The sequence below is a fragment of the Sus scrofa genome, chromosome 18 (assembly GCF_000003025.6).
Source record: "Sus scrofa isolate TJ Tabasco breed Duroc chromosome 18, Sscrofa11.1, whole genome shotgun sequence".
Classification (NCBI taxonomy): Eukaryota; Metazoa; Chordata; class Mammalia; order Artiodactyla; family Suidae; genus Sus; species Sus scrofa.
Window position 1 is genome coordinate 5,263,309 of NC_010460.4, and position 16,654 is coordinate 5,279,962.

Below are 16,654 nucleotides of genomic sequence, written 5' to 3' on the forward strand. Positions count from 1 at the left end.
GCCGAGGTGTGAGCATCCATCCTTTCCATGCCGCATAGTGATCCCATCAATCATCTTCCTTCTTTGGCAGGTCTTTACACTCGGATGCTAAAGCTTTAGTCAGAAGGAAACTTACCATTGAGATTACCTTATAGTTAAACACATTTGTTGTTTTTTTTCCCCAAGAGATTTCCTGGTTGGCCCCAATCCTTGGCTCCTTGGGCTGCTGTTGTTGTGCAGAGGTCACGCACATAGCGGGGGCCGGGTTGGTGTGGGAAGCACCCAGGGCTGGGTGTGCGCGGCTGACGCGCACTGTGTTTGCCTGTCTCTTAGGATCCAGGACCACGGTGGTGGTCGGGACACCCCTGACAGCTTTGTTCCTTCATCCTCTCCGGAGAGCGTGGTCGGGATGGAAGTCAGCAGGTACCCGGATCTGTCACTGGTCAAAGAGGAGCCTCCGGAGCCGGTGCCATCCCCCATCATCCCGATCCTTCCCAGCCATCCCGGGAAAGGTAGGGCCGGGCCTCACCACCCAGTTGCTGTCTGCCTCTGCCGGGCCGCGCCCGTTCGTGTTTTGAAACATGGTTAACACGCAGTTAATCCTTCTTCTTTTAAGGTTTGGAATCTAGAAGGAATGACATCAAAACTGAACCAGGCACTTTATTTTTCACATCACCGTTTGGTTCCTCCCCAAATGGTCCCAGATCGGGTCTCATATCTGTGGCAATTACTCTGCATCCGACAGCTGCTGAGGTAAAGAGGAAATGGCTTTTTGACGTTATGGGATATGTCCCCATTTTTAGGGTGTGTCAGTGGCACGCACAGCAGGGTCGTTGCGGATGAAAGATTCAAGTTTGGGTAGGCTCGGGGGGTCACTTCGGACGTCTGCTGCCGCCACAGCTGTGACCAAGCATCAGACAGATGGGTCCACATCAGGGCAAAGGGCAAAGAGTGAGAGTTGCCTTTTTTATTCAAGGGTGTGTATGGCAGGGAACTCTTTAGAGAAGGAGAAACCCTTTGATAACTGTCTGCACAGAGAAAATTAAAGCAGTGAAAAAGAACTTGGTCAGCGAGGGAAGTTTTCCAGAAGGGGGATGAATGTTGAACAGCAGCTCATGCCAAACACTAGCCCATGGCTGGGATTTTTTTTTTTTTTAACTCAATTCTTGAAGATGGTGGTGGCCAAGCTCATAGTCCAGTGATGGGGTGTTGCCGTTGTCAGCAGAACGTAGCAGTAGCGTGGGCTCCTGGACTGTTTGTCCAGAGCTGGGCAGAGGCCCCTTGGAGAAGGCGACGACCAGCTGTACCATCGGGGACACGGTTTGGCTCGTTCCGTGTCTTCAGTGTCTGCGAGAGTTTACTGCTCTTCGGATACTTGGCACCGACGGTTGCCGGGATGAGGACTCCTGTCCGCCGAGGCTTTGTTTGGGTCGGGCCCATCGTAATCCCCTCTTAGTCTGAAGAACGTCACTGGATTTGCAGCCTGCGTGTGTCCCGCAGGCGACCTTCCGTGGTTCGTGGTCGCTGTCTGGGTGGGTAACACCGCGTTTGCAATTTTGTTTTAGAACATTAGCAGTGTTGTGGCTGCGTTTTCCGACCTTCTCCACGTCCGAATTCCTAACAGCTATGAGGTTAGTAATGCCCCAGATGGTCCATCCGTGGGTGTGGTCAGTAGCCACAGAGTAAACCCAGGTTTGGAGTATCGACAGCGCTTATTTCTTCGTGGGCCTCCACCAGGACCTGCAAACCCTCCCAGATTAGCCAGCTCTTACCACCTGAAGCAGCCTAATGTGCCTTTTCCTCCAGCGAGCAACGGTGAGCTGGTTTACATTTCGGTAACCCCAGATTCATTCTTGATTCCAAAGTTAAGCTTATTCTCTTTAAAATCTCACCTTAATTTTGAACACGTCCAGGGAACGTGTTGGCGCGGAGTCTTGGTGGATTAACGCTCTGGGTGTTGTGTCTCATGGGCCTGCCTGAGCTTTCCGTTCTATCCAGCTGTCAGCCCGGAGGCGCGGGGGTGCGCGCCCATCCCCGACGCCGGGGCCCCTCTTGCTCTCCTGCGCCCCACCTGCTGCTCGCTTCTCACCGTGGCGGGCAGGCGGCTTGGCCGGTGCTCCTCTCCCCTCCTCCTGCAGCAGTGCTCCCGCTCCCCTCGCTCCCCTCGCCGTTTCCTCTCTCCTGGGCCACGTCCGTTCCTGTGTGTCTGCCTGACTGGCCTGCCCTCACCCTGCTGCCCCATCTCCGCACTCACCCGTGTGGGGTGGCCCCCTGCTGCCCTCACCTGCTCTTGTAGCCCCGCAGCTTCCCAGTGCTCATCCCTGAACCTCCCCGAGAGTTGCTCCTGTTGGAGGGGGAGTTCTCAGCCTCGGGCTGCTTCTGTCACATGGGTTTTTTTCCCCTGCTCCTCCCTCTCTGGCTTCTCGGCCACACGGAGGATGTGCTCTGAGGGGGCCTCGTGCTCTGGGGTCTGAGCCCGTACACTTTCCTCTTGGCCCCGGGCCTGCCGCGCTCCCTCTTTGAGTTTCCGAATCACACCCACTGAAGAGCCCATGCACGCCCTCCTCACCTCCCACGAGACCTTTCGTGTCGTCTTCGCCCTCGAGCATACGTGGTCTCCCTCCCGGCCACTCGCACGGAGGCTGAACACGGCCCAGCGGGTGACCCGGTTCCCCCCACACGTCTCGCGGCCCAGTTGTCGTTCAGCCGTGTGAGCTGGGCTCCTCTGCTTGTACCCCAGGGTCGTGCACGCAAGAGGCGCCCCGTAGCCATTGCTCAGATTAGGCTTTTATTACTTAACAGAGACTAATACACGGTAAGTTAAATGAACCACGTTACAGTAGATTGATACGGTATATAGCTGGTCATCATGTACCATCTGTGCGACCGGTCAGGTTTAGCCGCTGACAGAAGTCTTTTGCCTCTAGGTCTTTCTGGATACAAGGATGCTAGTCATGGCATTGCAGAAAGTGCGGCCCTCAGACCACAGTGGTGCTGCCACTGCAAAGTGGTTATTCTGGGCAGCGGCGTGAGGAAGTCGGTCAGAGACCTGGCCTTTGTGAACAAGGTATGTGAGTGTGGGTGTGGGTGAGTGTGGGTGTGGGCGTCCCCGCCCCTGCCGGCCGCCTGGGCAGGGCCCTGCTCCTGCACCCACGGGACATCCGTTGCGGGAAGGAGCCTCTACTTATGTTCCTTGTGCTTAAGCTTAAAACCAGATTACCGCAGCTGGCTGTTAAGGTGGACGCTGTTAGAACGGCGTGTTTTTAAGTTCAGTGAAATATGGAAAGTAAAGTTTATTTCTGTAAGTGTGTCTTTGTGGCGAAATCATTACATGCTAAATATCAGCTCGCAGTTATCTGTGTACTTCTAAGGTGGCTACTTTTCACTTGGAGCAGAACATAAAAACCAACTCTGTAAAGATCTTGTTTTTATTAACTTTTGACTTGTTGAGCTCCCCCCACGTTTCTCGTTGCCTTTCAGGATTTCCGAGAAAGCTCCAGTAGGGTGGAAAAGGACATTGTCTTCTGCAGTAACAACTGCTTTGTTCTCTATTCATCAGCTGCCCAAGCAAAAAACTCGGAGAGCAAGGTAAAACTCGACCGTCTCCGTCTGTGCGGAGGAGCTTGCGTGTCTGGGAATGTGCCCCGGCCCCACGCAGAGCTCTCCCGGGGAGTGGGAGCAGGTGCCACTCACCTGCTTGGTAGCCGAGCTGAGAAAGAGCAATTGGTCCCGGTTGTTGTTGCCGGTTAAATAAGTTTAGCTTCTTTGGCAAGAGCGGGTAGATCTGAATTATATCTTAAAAGTTCAGAATTGAGTAAAACCCTAATACTAAAATCCGAAATCTTATTTAATTACAAATAATTTAATTACAGCTGTGAAAGATTGCTGCATTGATTTTTATCCCAATGGCAAAACCTGTTCACAGACGCATTTGGAAGCTCTTCATGTATTCTGGGGGGGAAGTGCCTTTCTCATGCTGCGGTGGGAAAGGCCTGCTTGCTTTTGCGTGGTTCTCTGGGTGCGTCTGGGTGTGAAGGGGACGCGGACGACGTGAAGGGTGGTTTTCCCACATGCAGTAAGTTTAGACGTTAAACTATATCTGCCTAGATGAGAGAAGGAATTGTTTTTGGTTTTGTTTTTTCGCCAAATAATTTTTGAAGGGGTATGCAATGCCTGGCTGCTTCTGGACTTTATGTGAGGCTTATCTTTTTTCAGAACCACATAGGAAGGGGTGTATGAGGAGAGGCTGTGGGTTTGCTCTTTGACTTGTTTGTGACACTTTGAGTCCAAAGAGAAACTAATGGAGCTTCTCTCTCAGCTCAGCCCTTTCAGCAGCTGGATCCCAACCCCCCGCCTCTGAGGAAAGTTCACTGTGCCCCGTTTGCTGGCAGGGGACGTCTTCCCCTCCCTCACGCGTCTGCCAACTAACTAAGCCTAAGATTAACAAACGGGAATTTCGGAGGGTGGGGTGAGCGTGTAAGAGAGAGTGAGCTGAAGTTGTGTCGTGTAAATTCAGCAGGCACTGGCAGTACTGATTTTTCTGGCTTTATTATGGTTTGCAAGTGAGTGTCCATGGAAGTTTAAGCAAAATACGCTGTCCCTGTTGATCTGTAAATACTGGACATTGAGCACCGACTCGTGCTGCCCAAAAGTCCTCGCCACTCAGGTTCAGAGCCCCAGCCGAAGACGGTCAGAACCCTGTTGCTCATTTTGCCTTGTTCTAGTGCCGGTTGCTGTTCGGGCTCTTGAATGCCTCGTTTTTGTGCTTCTCTTTATTGCTCAGGACTGCATGGCTTCGTTGCCACAGTCACCGGTCAGAGAGCCACCTTCCAGAGCTTTCCATCAGTACAGCACCAACATCTCCACTTTGGATGTGCGTTGCCTGCCGCAGTTCCAGGAGGCAGCTTCGCCCCCCGCGTCGCCTCCCATCACGTTCCCTCCTGCTTTTGAAGCCGCCCAGGTCGAGGCAAAGCCCGATGAGCTGAAAGTCACCGTCAAGTTAAAGCCTCGGCTGAGGACCGTCCACGGCGGCTTGGAGGACTGCCGGCCGAGCGCTAAGAAGTGGCGGGGCATGAAGTGGAAGAAGTGGAGCGTCCACATCGTGGTCCCCAAGGGGGCGTTCCGACCCCCCTGCGAGGAGGAGATCGATGAGTTTCTGAAGAAACTGGGCACGTCCCTGAAGCCCGATCCTGTGCCCAGAGACTATCGGAAGTGCTGCTTCTGCCACGAAGAAGGCGACGGCCTGACAGACGGGCCGGCCCGGCTGCTCAACCTCGACTTGGACCTGTGGGTGCACCTGAACTGCGCGCTGTGGTCCACCGAGGTCTACGAGACCCAGGCTGGCGCCTTAATCAACGTCGAGCTCGCCCTCAGGCGCGGCCTGCAGATGAAGTGTGTCTTCTGCCACAAGATGGGGGCCACCAGCGGGTGCCACCGATTTCGATGCACCAACAGTTACCACTTCACCTGCGCCGTGAAAGCTCAGTGCATGTTCTTCCGAGACAAAACCACGCTGTGCCCCATGCATAAGCCAAAGGGGGTCCACGAGCAGGAGCTGAGCTCCTTCGCCGTCTTCAGGAGGGTCTACGTGCAGCGCGACGAGGTGCGGCAGATCGCCAGCATCGTGCAGCGGGGGGAGCGCGACCACACCTTCCGGGTGGGCAGCCTCATCTTCCACACCATCGGCCAGCTGCTCCCGCAGCAGATGCAGGCCTTCCACTCGGCCAAGGCGCTCTTCCCCGTGGGCTACGAGGCCAGCCGGCTCTACTGGAGCACGCGCTACGCCAACCGGCGCTGCCGCTACCTGTGCTCCATCGAGGAGAAGGACGGGCGCCCCGTGTTCGTGATCAGGATCGTGGAGCACGGCCACGAAGACCTTGTCCTGAGCGACACGTCGCCGAAAGGTGAGGCCCCGCTTGGACGCTGGGCAGGGCTGGTCACTCCAGGGTGGGGTGCCTGAGCGTTTGCCGTCCGTCCCCCTGGGTGCCTTCTCCTAGTTCTCATCCTTTATAGCAGCAGGGCCCGGGGGCTTCACTCAGAAACGCCAGTCAGTCCTGACGTCTTTGTATTGTCGTCTCTTGCGGTCTTTGCCACACTGTTTCCCAAACACGTGCTGGACTTGCTCTAAGTCAGAATATATGTCCCAGCAGAGTGTATGAAGCGAGCAGGAGAAGCATTTCTTGGTAGAAGTTGCCTGTCGCTTACCCTGGGGTTCTCTTCTTAGTGGCACCTAGAAGGTGGGGACCGTATTTAAAGCACAGTGTGTGTTGTCTCCAGGTGTATCGGATAGTACTTTTTCTGTGTGTGTGGCTGCACCTGAGACGCGTGGAGGTTGCGGTTGTGACCTGTGCCGCCTCTGTGACGGCGCCTGTCCTTAACCTGCTGCACCACACGGGAACTCCGGGAGCCTCAGATCTTAAACACGTGTAGAGCCAGAAAACAGGCACATACAGTTTTGGCCTCTGGGGTTAAGCCTGGATTGTCATTTTTACGGGTGTACAATGTATTGTCCAACTGCTTTTCTAAAATTTAGTTTTTAAGTGTATGAACATGTTCTAAAGATAATCGCTGCGTTCCTGCTGTGGCTCAGCTGGTGAAGGACCAGGTGTTGTCTCTGGCAGTACGGGTTCGATCCCCACCTCGGCACAGGGGGTTAAGGGTCTGGTGTTGCCACAGCTGTGGTGTGGGTCGCAGATGTGGTTTGGATTCGACCCTGGCCCAGGCACTTCATATGCCGTGGGTCTGGCTGATAAGGAAAATAAATGAAAGGAAGATAATGCCAATGGGAATAGGAATTTCAATATTTCAGTCTAACGCTGAGAGGAAAGGACATATTTATTGATGCTACTTAATTGGACTAATCATTTGAAAATCTAATACGCAGCTTGGCCAGCATGAAAGTGAGTTAACTACCTACGTGAGTTTCAGTTACATTAAAGGGTCTTCCCACTTTTCCTTAATGTAACATATCCTTTCCTCCCAAACTTCATCAGGTTTTTTGTTTGTTTGTTTGGGGGAGTGGGCTTTTTTTTAGGGCTGTGCCCACGGCATATAGAGGTTCCCAGGCTAGGGGTCGAATCGGAGCCACAGCTGCAGGCCTGTTCCACAGCCACAGCAACACCAGGCCCGAGCTGCATCTGTGACCTACACCACAGCTCACGGCAACGCCGGATCCTTAGCCCCCTGAGTGAGGCCAGGGATCAGACCTGTGCCATCACAGATACTGGTTGGATTCTTAAGTCACTGAGCCACAACGGCAACTCCAATCAGGTCTTTAAAAAGGCTGCCATCTGATCAGCAGGCAACAGCAGGCGTGTTAAGAGCGCTGCTCACTGGCTTTACATGGGTCTGGTCGGTCTCTTTTGCCCTTTTGCTTGGATGCCGCCTCCTGTTTTCCTCGCTGTTCTGCTAAGAGCAAGTGTGTCACCAAAAAAATTCTTTTTTGTCCATATGTAGGTGTCTGGGATAAAATTTTGGAGCCTGTGGCATGTGTGAGAAAAAAATCTGAAATGCTCCAGCTTTTCCCAGCCTATTTAAAAGGAGAGGACCTGTTCGGCCTGACGGTCTCTGCAGTGGCGCGGATCGCCGAATCAGTGAGTGCCCGGGCGCACGTGACCTGGGGTCACTGTCCTCTTGCACGGCTCAGCACCGAGCCCTTAGGTTCTCGCCCCTTCAGGGTGGTGGCTTTGCCGGAGACGAACTCCTGTCTCTTAAAGAAATCGAGGCCTCCGGGAGTTGGGAGACCCCGTGAATGTCTGTGTTCCCCGGGCTTGGGAGGCCCCGCGGGAGGTGGGTGCGCCCACCCTGCACCCGGCGTCCTAGGTTCGGTCCCCGAGGACAGGTGGGTTTCAGGAGCCCATCTTCTCTGACGCCTCCTCCTGATAAGCCTGTGAGATCACACTCTCGTTTGCCAGTCGGCACCCAGTGCTTCTGGAAAATTGCGTGATTACAAGGCATTGTTTTCCAGAAGGAAGTCATGCATGGGTTTTCTTTGGAGAAGGAGAGGCCCCTGGGGCCCTGGGTGCAGTACCAGCTGCTTGGTTTGGTGGAGACCTGCCTGGACCATACGGAGCTGCTACGTCTCCAGGGGACTGTGTCCCCGGACGTACAGCCTAGAAAAGTCCAGAGACAGAGTAGCCTAAGTGACCACTGTCCTCCCAGGGCCCTGGCAGCGATGAGCCCATCACAGTCAGCTTCTGGTGCAGGCTGCTGTGTTAGCAAGTTAGAGGAGCGTCCTGTAACCAGCAGCTTGAAAATGTCGACAAGTTAGGTGTTCCTCTTGTGGCTCAGTGGGTTAAGAACCCAACTAGTATCCATGAGAACTCGGGTTCAATCCCTGGCCTTGCTCAGTGGGTTCAGGATCCAACATTGCCGTGAGCAGTGGTGTAGACCAGCGGCTGCAGCTCTGATTCGACCCCTAGCCTGGGAACCTCCATGCACCGAGGGTGCGGCCCTAAAAAGACAAAAAGAGAACAAACACTCGAGCAGTGATTCGAGTGAGGCCATCCTTGGGCCGCTCAGGTTCCCTGTGGTCTCGGTCGGATGAGTGACCCCTGCGTTATCTGCCTTCTTTCCAGCTCCCTGGGGTTGAGGCGTGTGAAAACTACACCTTCCGGTACGGCCGCAACCCGCTCATGGAGCTTCCTCTTGCCGTCAACCCCACAGGTTGTGCCCGTTCTGAACCTAAAATGAGTGCCCATGTCAAGAGGTTTGTGTTAAGGTATTTTGTTTTAACTTCACATAGTACAGCCCAGGGTTTCTAGGCGTATTAGTGGTTTTCTGTGCTGGATTTGTCTGCTGCTTACAAACCCTGCTGTCTCTGGCTGTGTCCGTGCCGCCCGCCTCGGAGGCCCCGCCGTGTGGCTCTGCTAGGCGGCTTTGCGTGTGTCCCCTCCCTGAGCACTTGAACCAGCCTGGCCCGGGGCCTCCTGCAGGGGTAGCTTCAGTTTTCCTTTGTCTCCTCCTGCCGGCTGCCGCGTCCGCAGGCCTCACACCCTGAACAGCACCAGCACGTCCAAGTCCTTCCAGAGCACAGTCACCGGGGAGCTGAACGCGCCCTACAGCAAGCAGTTTGTCCACTCCAAGTCGTCCCAGTACCGCAAGATGAAAACCGAGTGGAAGTCGAACGTGTACCTGGCCCGGTCTCGGATTCAGGTGAGGACAGCTGCGTCTCCGGGGAGAGGGGGTGGCCGGCGCGGGAGGAGTCCCCGTGGGGCCGTCTTTTATTCGCCCGCCATACCGCCGCCACCTCCTTGGGTCCCGCTGAGCTCACAGAGGGCAGGGACCGTGGACGTTCCACCCACCGGCTCTGTGGCGCCTTCCTCAGAGCTATTTGAAGGCCCTTGTGAAGGATACAAATGCCACGATTTTCTGAAGGTGCCCAGTTTTGGAAGTTACCCTCGGGGAGCCTTCTTTTCATCTTCTGATGGATTGCGGCCTGCGGCATAGCCGTCTAAGCCCCGAGGGCCTCCCTGTGCTCCCCCTTCCTGCGAGCGGCCCAGGACCCAGACGGCTGCCCACCGCTCCCTTAGGACGGAGCCACGAGGCCCTCCTCCTCCTGGTCCCTGAGCCCCACAGCTGCCCACTGGTCCTGGGCGTTAGCCTCCTCACCCCCAGATCCAAAGCGTCCAGGGATTCGGTTGCCTTCTATTCTGAAAAGTCCTCTCAAAAGCTGGCCGCCCTGCCGTCCGCTCTGCCGGCCCATCTCACCTGTAGGCAGCTGCGCGGGCCTGCCTGTCTCTATCGGAAGCCAGGGGACCCCTTCAGGTGTAGACCTGAGCTGCCTTCCAGAGCTGAACTTACTCAGGTGCCCCTTCCTCCACCCTGAAGGGATCCCCTCTGGATTCTTGATATTTGCTCTTTTCACCAAAATGAGCCTGCGTTGGGATCCTTTTTATTTGTTCCTTTTCTCACTTGATGAGCCCTTTCCACCTGAAGCAGCGTGACCCTGAGCGGGTCTGGGAATTGGTTTTGCATTTGTTCTTGTCCACGTTTGACCTCTGTTTCGCTCCATATGCAAAATCAGACCCTGAAGCCGGGGTCACAGTGTGGATCCCAGCCCGTGGGCACCAGCACTGCCTGGGGCTTTGCAGGGTTGGGGGCCCAGCCTCACTGAATCTGGCTCCCGAGGTGGGGCCCATGGTGGGTTTTGGTGCAGCCCAACCAGAGAAGGTTGCCTGTGCTGTGGCCTTGTCCTCTGCTTTGCATCTCTCTATCTGACGTCTTTGTGTTACACATACGATGCTGTCCTGGCCTGTCTGCCGCTGCCTCGGGAATGGAGGCTCTGAGATTCCCGGGAGATGGGGTCCAGCTCTGCTCCCGGCAGGGGTGTTTCCTCGGCTCAGCTGCTTCTCTTTTCGAAGGTTTCCAGACATCCCTTCTGAGCACGCATTAGCCATCCTGTTCCTAGGTGTTGGTGTCAGCCCCTGACTTCCGAGCCAGTGGTTTCGCAGCTGCCTTGTCGAGTCTGTCATCTTTAGCCTGAAGCACTTTGCAGGGTTTTGGGTGTTTGGTCATCTTTTTCCTTCCTCCCTCCACCCCCCTCCCAGGTAGCCATGTCAGTGACCTGGTGCAGAGCCTGTATTTTTGCCACGCTACTCTCTTGCAGGTACACACACAGCTATGTGCGTGTGTAAAAGTGGGGTCACATTCTCTATAATTTTCTGCGTCCCTTTTTTCACCAACATACAGACTCCTTGTTCATCTGGCTCTCACCCCGATGTCGACAGTGTTGATGAGCCGTGATTAAACAAACAGCTCCACTACTGATGAGCATTTTATTTTGTTTACAGTTATTTTTTTAACCTAAACATCAGCATCTTGTACAGATATCCCTGTGTATTCGATAGCATCACTCCTGTGGGGTGTTTGCCCCAAAGTGAGATTTCTGCATGTATGTTCGCTGTTCATTTTAGTGGCTATTGCCTGTTCTCTAGAAAGGCTGTTGTCACACGCGTCTTCCTGCAGTGTTCACCGTGGGGGCTGTTTCTTATTCTCCCATTTGCAGTGTTAACACCCTTTTGTGTTTTCGCCAGCCTCCGAAGCACAGACCCCGCCACTGTTGCCTCAGCTGCAACTTGTAGTGTTTGCCCTTGGGATGTGCTCTCATGTGAACTGCATTCACGTCCTGTTTCTGTTTTTCAATTTACGAGTACTTGTAGGATTGGGCAAAGGATACTTTGTAGAGGAATTTCTCACATAGTCAAACATGCATGATTTTCTGTAGCTTCTCTTCTTGGTTCAGGCTATAGTGTACATGTATCGTCTCTTAATTTTTTTTCTTTTAAGAATTTTATATTTTATGTTTAAGAATTTTTTTTTCCATTGATGATCTAGTTACCATTTAGTAATCTATAACCCAGCCATATTAAACTGAGTTTTAATGACCACCAAACCACGGTACCTGAATTGTTGGTGTGTACTTGGGGCAATTTGAATTCTGTTTGTTTCCACTGATCTTCTTGTCTCTTACACCAAACTATATTGATGTCCATACAGTTTCTTTTTGTGTGTTCTGGTTTGTTCACAACTGCATCACCTCTGGGACTGAAGAGACAAACTGCATAAATGTTTTTTTCAGGAGATAATTCAGTTCACATACCAAATCTCCTAACAGCAGCCCCGTACTGGGTGCTCCAGGTCATGCTTGATGAGGCTGGTCAGTTTCGGTTGAGAAATGCAGGAGCTGCAGGTAGAGCCATCCTCACACTTAGCCCTCGGTCTGCTTTATAAGTTTACTGTTATGTCAGGTCCTTTTAGAAACAGCAGTGGAGGCATTCCCTTTGTGGCTTAGCAGTTGACGAACTCGAGTATCCATGAGGACTCAGGCTCGATCCCTGGCCTCGCTCAGTGGGTTAAGGATCTGGCATTGGCATGACCTGTGGTGTAGGCCGCAGACGCGGCTCAGATCCCACGTTGCTGTGGCTGTGGTGTAGGCCGGCAGTTGTAATTCTGATTTGACCCCGAGCCTGGGAACTTCCATGTGCCAAGGATGCGGCTCTAAAAAGGAAAAAAGAAAGAAAGAAATAGCGGGCTCTCACTCAGCGAGCTATTCCGTATAAGGTAGGCCATCCGGATGCGAGCGCTCGACTGGGCAGCAGTGTGGCTTGTTCACACGCCTCAGAGTTGAGTGCAAGAAAGACACAGAAACGAGGCACGGATCGCGTCGCTCTGCGCGGTAAGGCTGCTGGTGCTGCGGTCAGTGGACACGATCTGGTCGCTTCGGGTGAAGGGCTTCTATGGCCCGGGGCGGGGGAGGCGGCACAGGCCCGAGTCCCGGGCGGCCGCGGTGCTGAGCCGCTCGTGCTGCGTGCAGGGGCTGGGCCTCTACGCTGCGCGGGACATCGAGAAGCACACCATGGTGATCGAGTACATCGGGACCATCATCCGGAACGAGGTCGCCAACAGGAAGGAGAAGCTCTACGAGTCGCAGGTGAGCGTGGGCGTCCCCGCGCCCCGCAGCCGCCGGTTCCATTCCCAACGAAACCCGCATCTGGGTGTCCTCGGACTTTCCTCTGGTTTTCCCCGTCGGCCTCGTCCTTTGGGGTCAGTGCTGTCCTTTGCAAGGACGTAGCTGTGGATGGACGGGCCCGGCCTCGTGGGCAGCCTCCCAGCGCCTGGAGAGGGACGGGCTGGTGGGCTGCCCGGGGTGGCGGGTCCACGTCCGGCGGGGCGGGCTCTGACCTCTTTCTCTTTCAGAACCGAGGCGTGTACATGTTCCGCATGGACAACGACCACGTCATCGACGCCACGCTCACAGGAGGGCCTGCGAGGTGAGGCTTGGGCTCGAGCGCCCGTGGCTCTCTGTGGCCCGTCAGTGTTGAGAGTCGTTGGAGAGACGCCCTCACGGAAAGAATCTTTGGTTGAAATTGTACCCTCTTCTGTCAGTGGGCAAATAGAAATGTCATTAGGAAAAAGGTCTCTCTGGGAGCTGAAAGCTTCTTAAAGCATCTTCCAGTTGCTTTACGGCAAGTCGTTTTCTGAAACGGTGGCTTTGCAGGTACATCAACCATTCATGTGCACCTAACTGTGTGGCTGAAGTGGTGACTTTCGAGAGAGGACACAAAATCATCATCAGCTCCAGTCGGAGAATCCAGAAAGGAGAGGAGGTGAGCCTGGAGGTCGTGTGTGTGTGTGTGTGTGTGTGTGTGTGATTTTCCAGCCCCCTAGGCGGCAGTTCGCTCCTGCACACTTTAACGTGCTCTGGTTCACGATCCTTTGTTGCTGGAAAAGCCCTCCTGGTGGTCGGGCCCTGTGCCCCGGTCGTGTCTCACCTCGCGGCCCTCCTGGGCCTTGGCTCCCCTTGATCCCAGCCTGGCATTTGGGTCAGTAACCCGCCTTTACCAGCTGTGCCCGTCCTCAAGCTGGTGGCTGAAGAGCATCACGGGATCCGTGCTTCTGGTTCCCGGGAGCTGGCAGCCCTGGCGAGGTCCCCTTGGCAGCACGTTCAGGGGTGCCCGTGGCTGCCGGTCACCCCCGCTCACACGTAGGACCAGCCCGGGCTCACAGGGGCTCCGGAACATGTTTTGAGGCAGTTTGGCTCCTTCGTCATTTTTCGTTTCTCCCCTTGGGCCTCGCGGGGTGCTCTGGTCCAGCGGGGCCCCTGTGAGGCTGTTAGTCTGTCGCCTGGGTGGACATTTCCTGACACTGTCACAGTCGTGATCAGCACACGTTGGGCGGTGCCGCGTCCAGGGACACACCCGCCGAGCCCTGCGGGTTCTGTGGGGCCTGAGGGTCTTTACCTGTTGGGGCCTCAGAGCCTTGGGGTTATTCTTGTATGGGGGGGCTGTCTCTTGGGGATGTGCTTTTAAGGCAAGAAGGGACACCCAGGGCCCGTTTCGTGCATCTCCGTCACCTGGTGAGCAGAGAGGAGAAAGTAGTGCGGTTGCCTCGTGGTGGCCGTGACCCCTGGTGGCCCCGCCCCGCCCGGGCATCTGCGGCGGGAACACACCCCCCCCCCCCCCCCGCGGCTGCATTTGACCGCAGAGGGGACGGGGCCTGGTTGCGGCGGGAGCGGCTCTGCCGCAGCTGCAGGGACAGCGGCGCCGCACGGGCCCGCCAGCCCCTCGGCGGTGTCCGCTTTCCCGGGGGCGCCTACCCCGTGGGCTCCCGCGGGCGCGGGCAGGGATGCGGGCAGGGCCGCGAGGACGGAGGGGGTTTGGGGCCTGAGAAGACGCTCTCACGGGAGCAGAGACGGGGGAGGAAGGTGCTGTCCGCGGTCCCTGCGGGCCTGGCGCCCGCTCGGCAGGGAGGGGCTGGCCTCTGGGCCTTCGGGGTCCCCGGGAGGCGCGCGGCAGGTCCCTCGCGCCGCGGCCTTGCTGACGCTGTGTCTTTGCCGTGGGCAGCTTTGCTATGACTATAAGTTTGACTTTGAGGACGACCAGCACAAGATCCCCTGTCACTGTGGCGCCGTGAACTGCCGGAAGTGGATGAACTGAGTGCATATTCCTGGCTGTCTCAGAGGGCGGCTTGTCCCTAGGAAGAAGCGATTCACACACCATTTGAATTTCGCAGACGGAAAGGTGTTTTTGTTTTCTGTTTGATGACTTTTCGAAAACTAGCTTCTGGGCGTCGTGATGGCCTCGGTCGGTCGGTCGGTTGGTCCGTCGGTTGGTCGGTCGGTCGGGTGGAGGCACCTGCAGAGAGCTGAGCGAAGCAGCAGCTTCCCCGGGGGCTGGGGCTAGAGCGGAACCCCAGAAGGGTCCAGCACTTTTTGTTTCTTTTGCTTTCTTTTTCCTTTTCGTGGGTGGGTTTTGTTTTGGTCTCTCTTTCTTCTTCTTTTTTTTTAATTTTAGTCTCATTAAGGAGAAACTTTTACTGGGGCAAAGAGCCGATGGCTGCCCTGCCCCAGGGCGGGGGCCTTCCTATGAATGTAAGACTGAAATCACCAGCGAAAGGGAGTCGTCCTAAGTGCTGGCCACGGCCTTATTTGCAAAAGGGGCAGGCCCTCTAATTTAAAGTGTTTTTAAATAAAGTAGACACCACTGAACAAGGAATGTACTGAAATGACTTCCTTAGGGATAGAGCTAAGGGATAATAACTTGCACTAAAATACATTTAAATACTTGATTCCATGAGTCAGTTTATTGTAGTTTTTGATTTCTGTAAAATAAGAGAAACTTTTTGTATTTATTATTGAATAAGTGAATGAAGCTATTTTTAAATAAAAGTTAGAAGAAAGCCAAGCTGCTGCTGTTACCTGCAAAACTAACAAACCTGTTACTTTGTACAAATATGTAAATATTTTGAGAAAAAAATACAGTATAAAAATAGTTATTGACCAAATGCTACCAGGCTCTGCAGCAGCTCGGGTGCTTATAAAATGTTCATAGGGGTGTTACAATATAATTTTGTTATTAAATATGCCATTATAATTATGTAATAACCAAAATTTCAACCTAGAGTGTTTGGGGTTTTTTGCAAATTACGATCTATTAGTACTTAATTGTTTTCTACACCTTACTTCTGACAGAACGGAGTGTATGCTATGACTACAACTTTTATAGCCGTTTTGGTAATTTAAACTAACTTTTTCATATTATATTGCTGCATCCCTACTTCTTCAGTCAGGTTTTTTTGTGCTTACAATTTGTGATAACTGTGAATAACTGCTTAAAAATACACCCAAATGGAGGCTGAATTTTTCTTCAGCGAAAGTAGTTTTGATTAGAACCTTGTTTCAAGCCACAAAAAATCATGTAAAACATTACTAGGATCATGTAGCAGGAACTGAAATCTAACTCTATAGCCTTCTATTTAACACAAAAATTTGAAAAAGAAAAAAAAAAAAAAAGACAGAGACGTGATTATGCTTGCAGCTGCAGGACCCCGGCAATAGGGTTTTGGAAGATGTAATTTTAAAATGTGTTGGTATGAACTGTTTGTTTACATTTCTTTAATAAAAAAACACTGTTTTGTGTTTGCTTGTAGAAACTTAATCAGCATTTTGAACCAGGTTAGCTTTTTATTTTGTACTTAAAATTCTGGTACTGACACTTCGCAGGCTGAGTATAAAATGAAGTTTTCGTGTGCACAATTCAAGTGGGCTGTAAGCTGTCGGTATGTTCAGTGATGCAGTTCTGAACTTGTAATGTATATGGCATGATGTATTTTTATCTTACAGAATAAATCAATTGTATATATTTTTCTCTTGATAAATAGCTGTATGAAATTTGTTTCTTGAATATTTTTCTTCTCTTGTACAATATTCTGACATCCTACCAGTATTTGTCCTCGGGTTTTTGTTCTGTTTTCTGTTCTGTATAATAGTATCTAATGTTGGCAAAAATTGAATTTTTTGAAGTATACAGAGTGTTATGGGTTTTGGAATTTGTGGACACAGATTTAGAAGATCACCATTTACAAATAAAATATTTTACATCTACGACAGCTGCTCGGGTCTCTGTTCCCTGCCCCACTGTCCTTTCGGGACCCCTGTGCGCCGTCATCTCGGATCTTTTCAGGTGGAGAGTTGCGGCTGTTGACCGCCGCCCAAGTGAAAAATAGTCCCCTGCCTGCCTGCTCCCTTGTTTGTTTTTGTCTTTTTAGGCCCCACCCGCAGCACGTGGAGGTTCCCAGGCTGGGGGTCCAGTCGGAGCTGCTGCTGCCGCTGCCGGCGTCCACCCCAGACACAGCCGCCCCAGATCGGAGCCGCCTCTGCGACCTACACCACAGCCCA

At 53.4% G+C, this 16,654-nt stretch overlaps 1 protein-coding gene across 19 annotated transcripts in view; it reads left to right on the top strand.

Annotated features, from left to right (window-relative positions):
* Positions 1 to 16,360, top strand: part of KMT2C (lysine methyltransferase 2C) — a 286,456-nt gene extending 270,096 nt beyond the window's left edge. For 5 of the 19 annotated variants that reach the window (XM_021079123.1, XM_021079121.1, XM_021079122.1 and 2 more), the window contains 13 exons: positions 313 to 491; positions 596 to 732; positions 1,545 to 1,794; positions 2,907 to 3,046; positions 3,460 to 3,567; positions 4,763 to 5,882; positions 7,435 to 7,571; positions 8,556 to 8,698; positions 8,964 to 9,132; positions 12,293 to 12,409; positions 12,676 to 12,749; positions 12,977 to 13,085; positions 14,322 to 15,734. In XM_021079123.1, coding sequence (XP_020934782.1) covers positions 313 to 491; positions 596 to 732; positions 1,545 to 1,794; positions 2,907 to 3,046; positions 3,460 to 3,567; positions 4,763 to 5,882; positions 7,435 to 7,571; positions 8,556 to 8,698; positions 8,964 to 9,132; positions 12,293 to 12,409; positions 12,676 to 12,749; positions 12,977 to 13,085; positions 14,322 to 14,414 — 2,776 coding nt within the window. In that variant the 3' untranslated portion in view covers positions 14,415 to 15,734. Of the gene's footprint in view, positions 1 to 312; positions 492 to 595; positions 733 to 1,544; positions 1,795 to 2,906; positions 3,047 to 3,459; positions 3,568 to 4,762; positions 5,883 to 7,434; positions 7,572 to 8,555; positions 8,699 to 8,963; positions 9,133 to 12,292; positions 12,410 to 12,675; positions 12,750 to 12,976; positions 13,086 to 14,321 lie in introns of those variants that run through there. The other 14 variants (XM_021079140.1, XM_021079131.1, XM_021079132.1 and 11 more) reach the window with 6 other exon arrangements.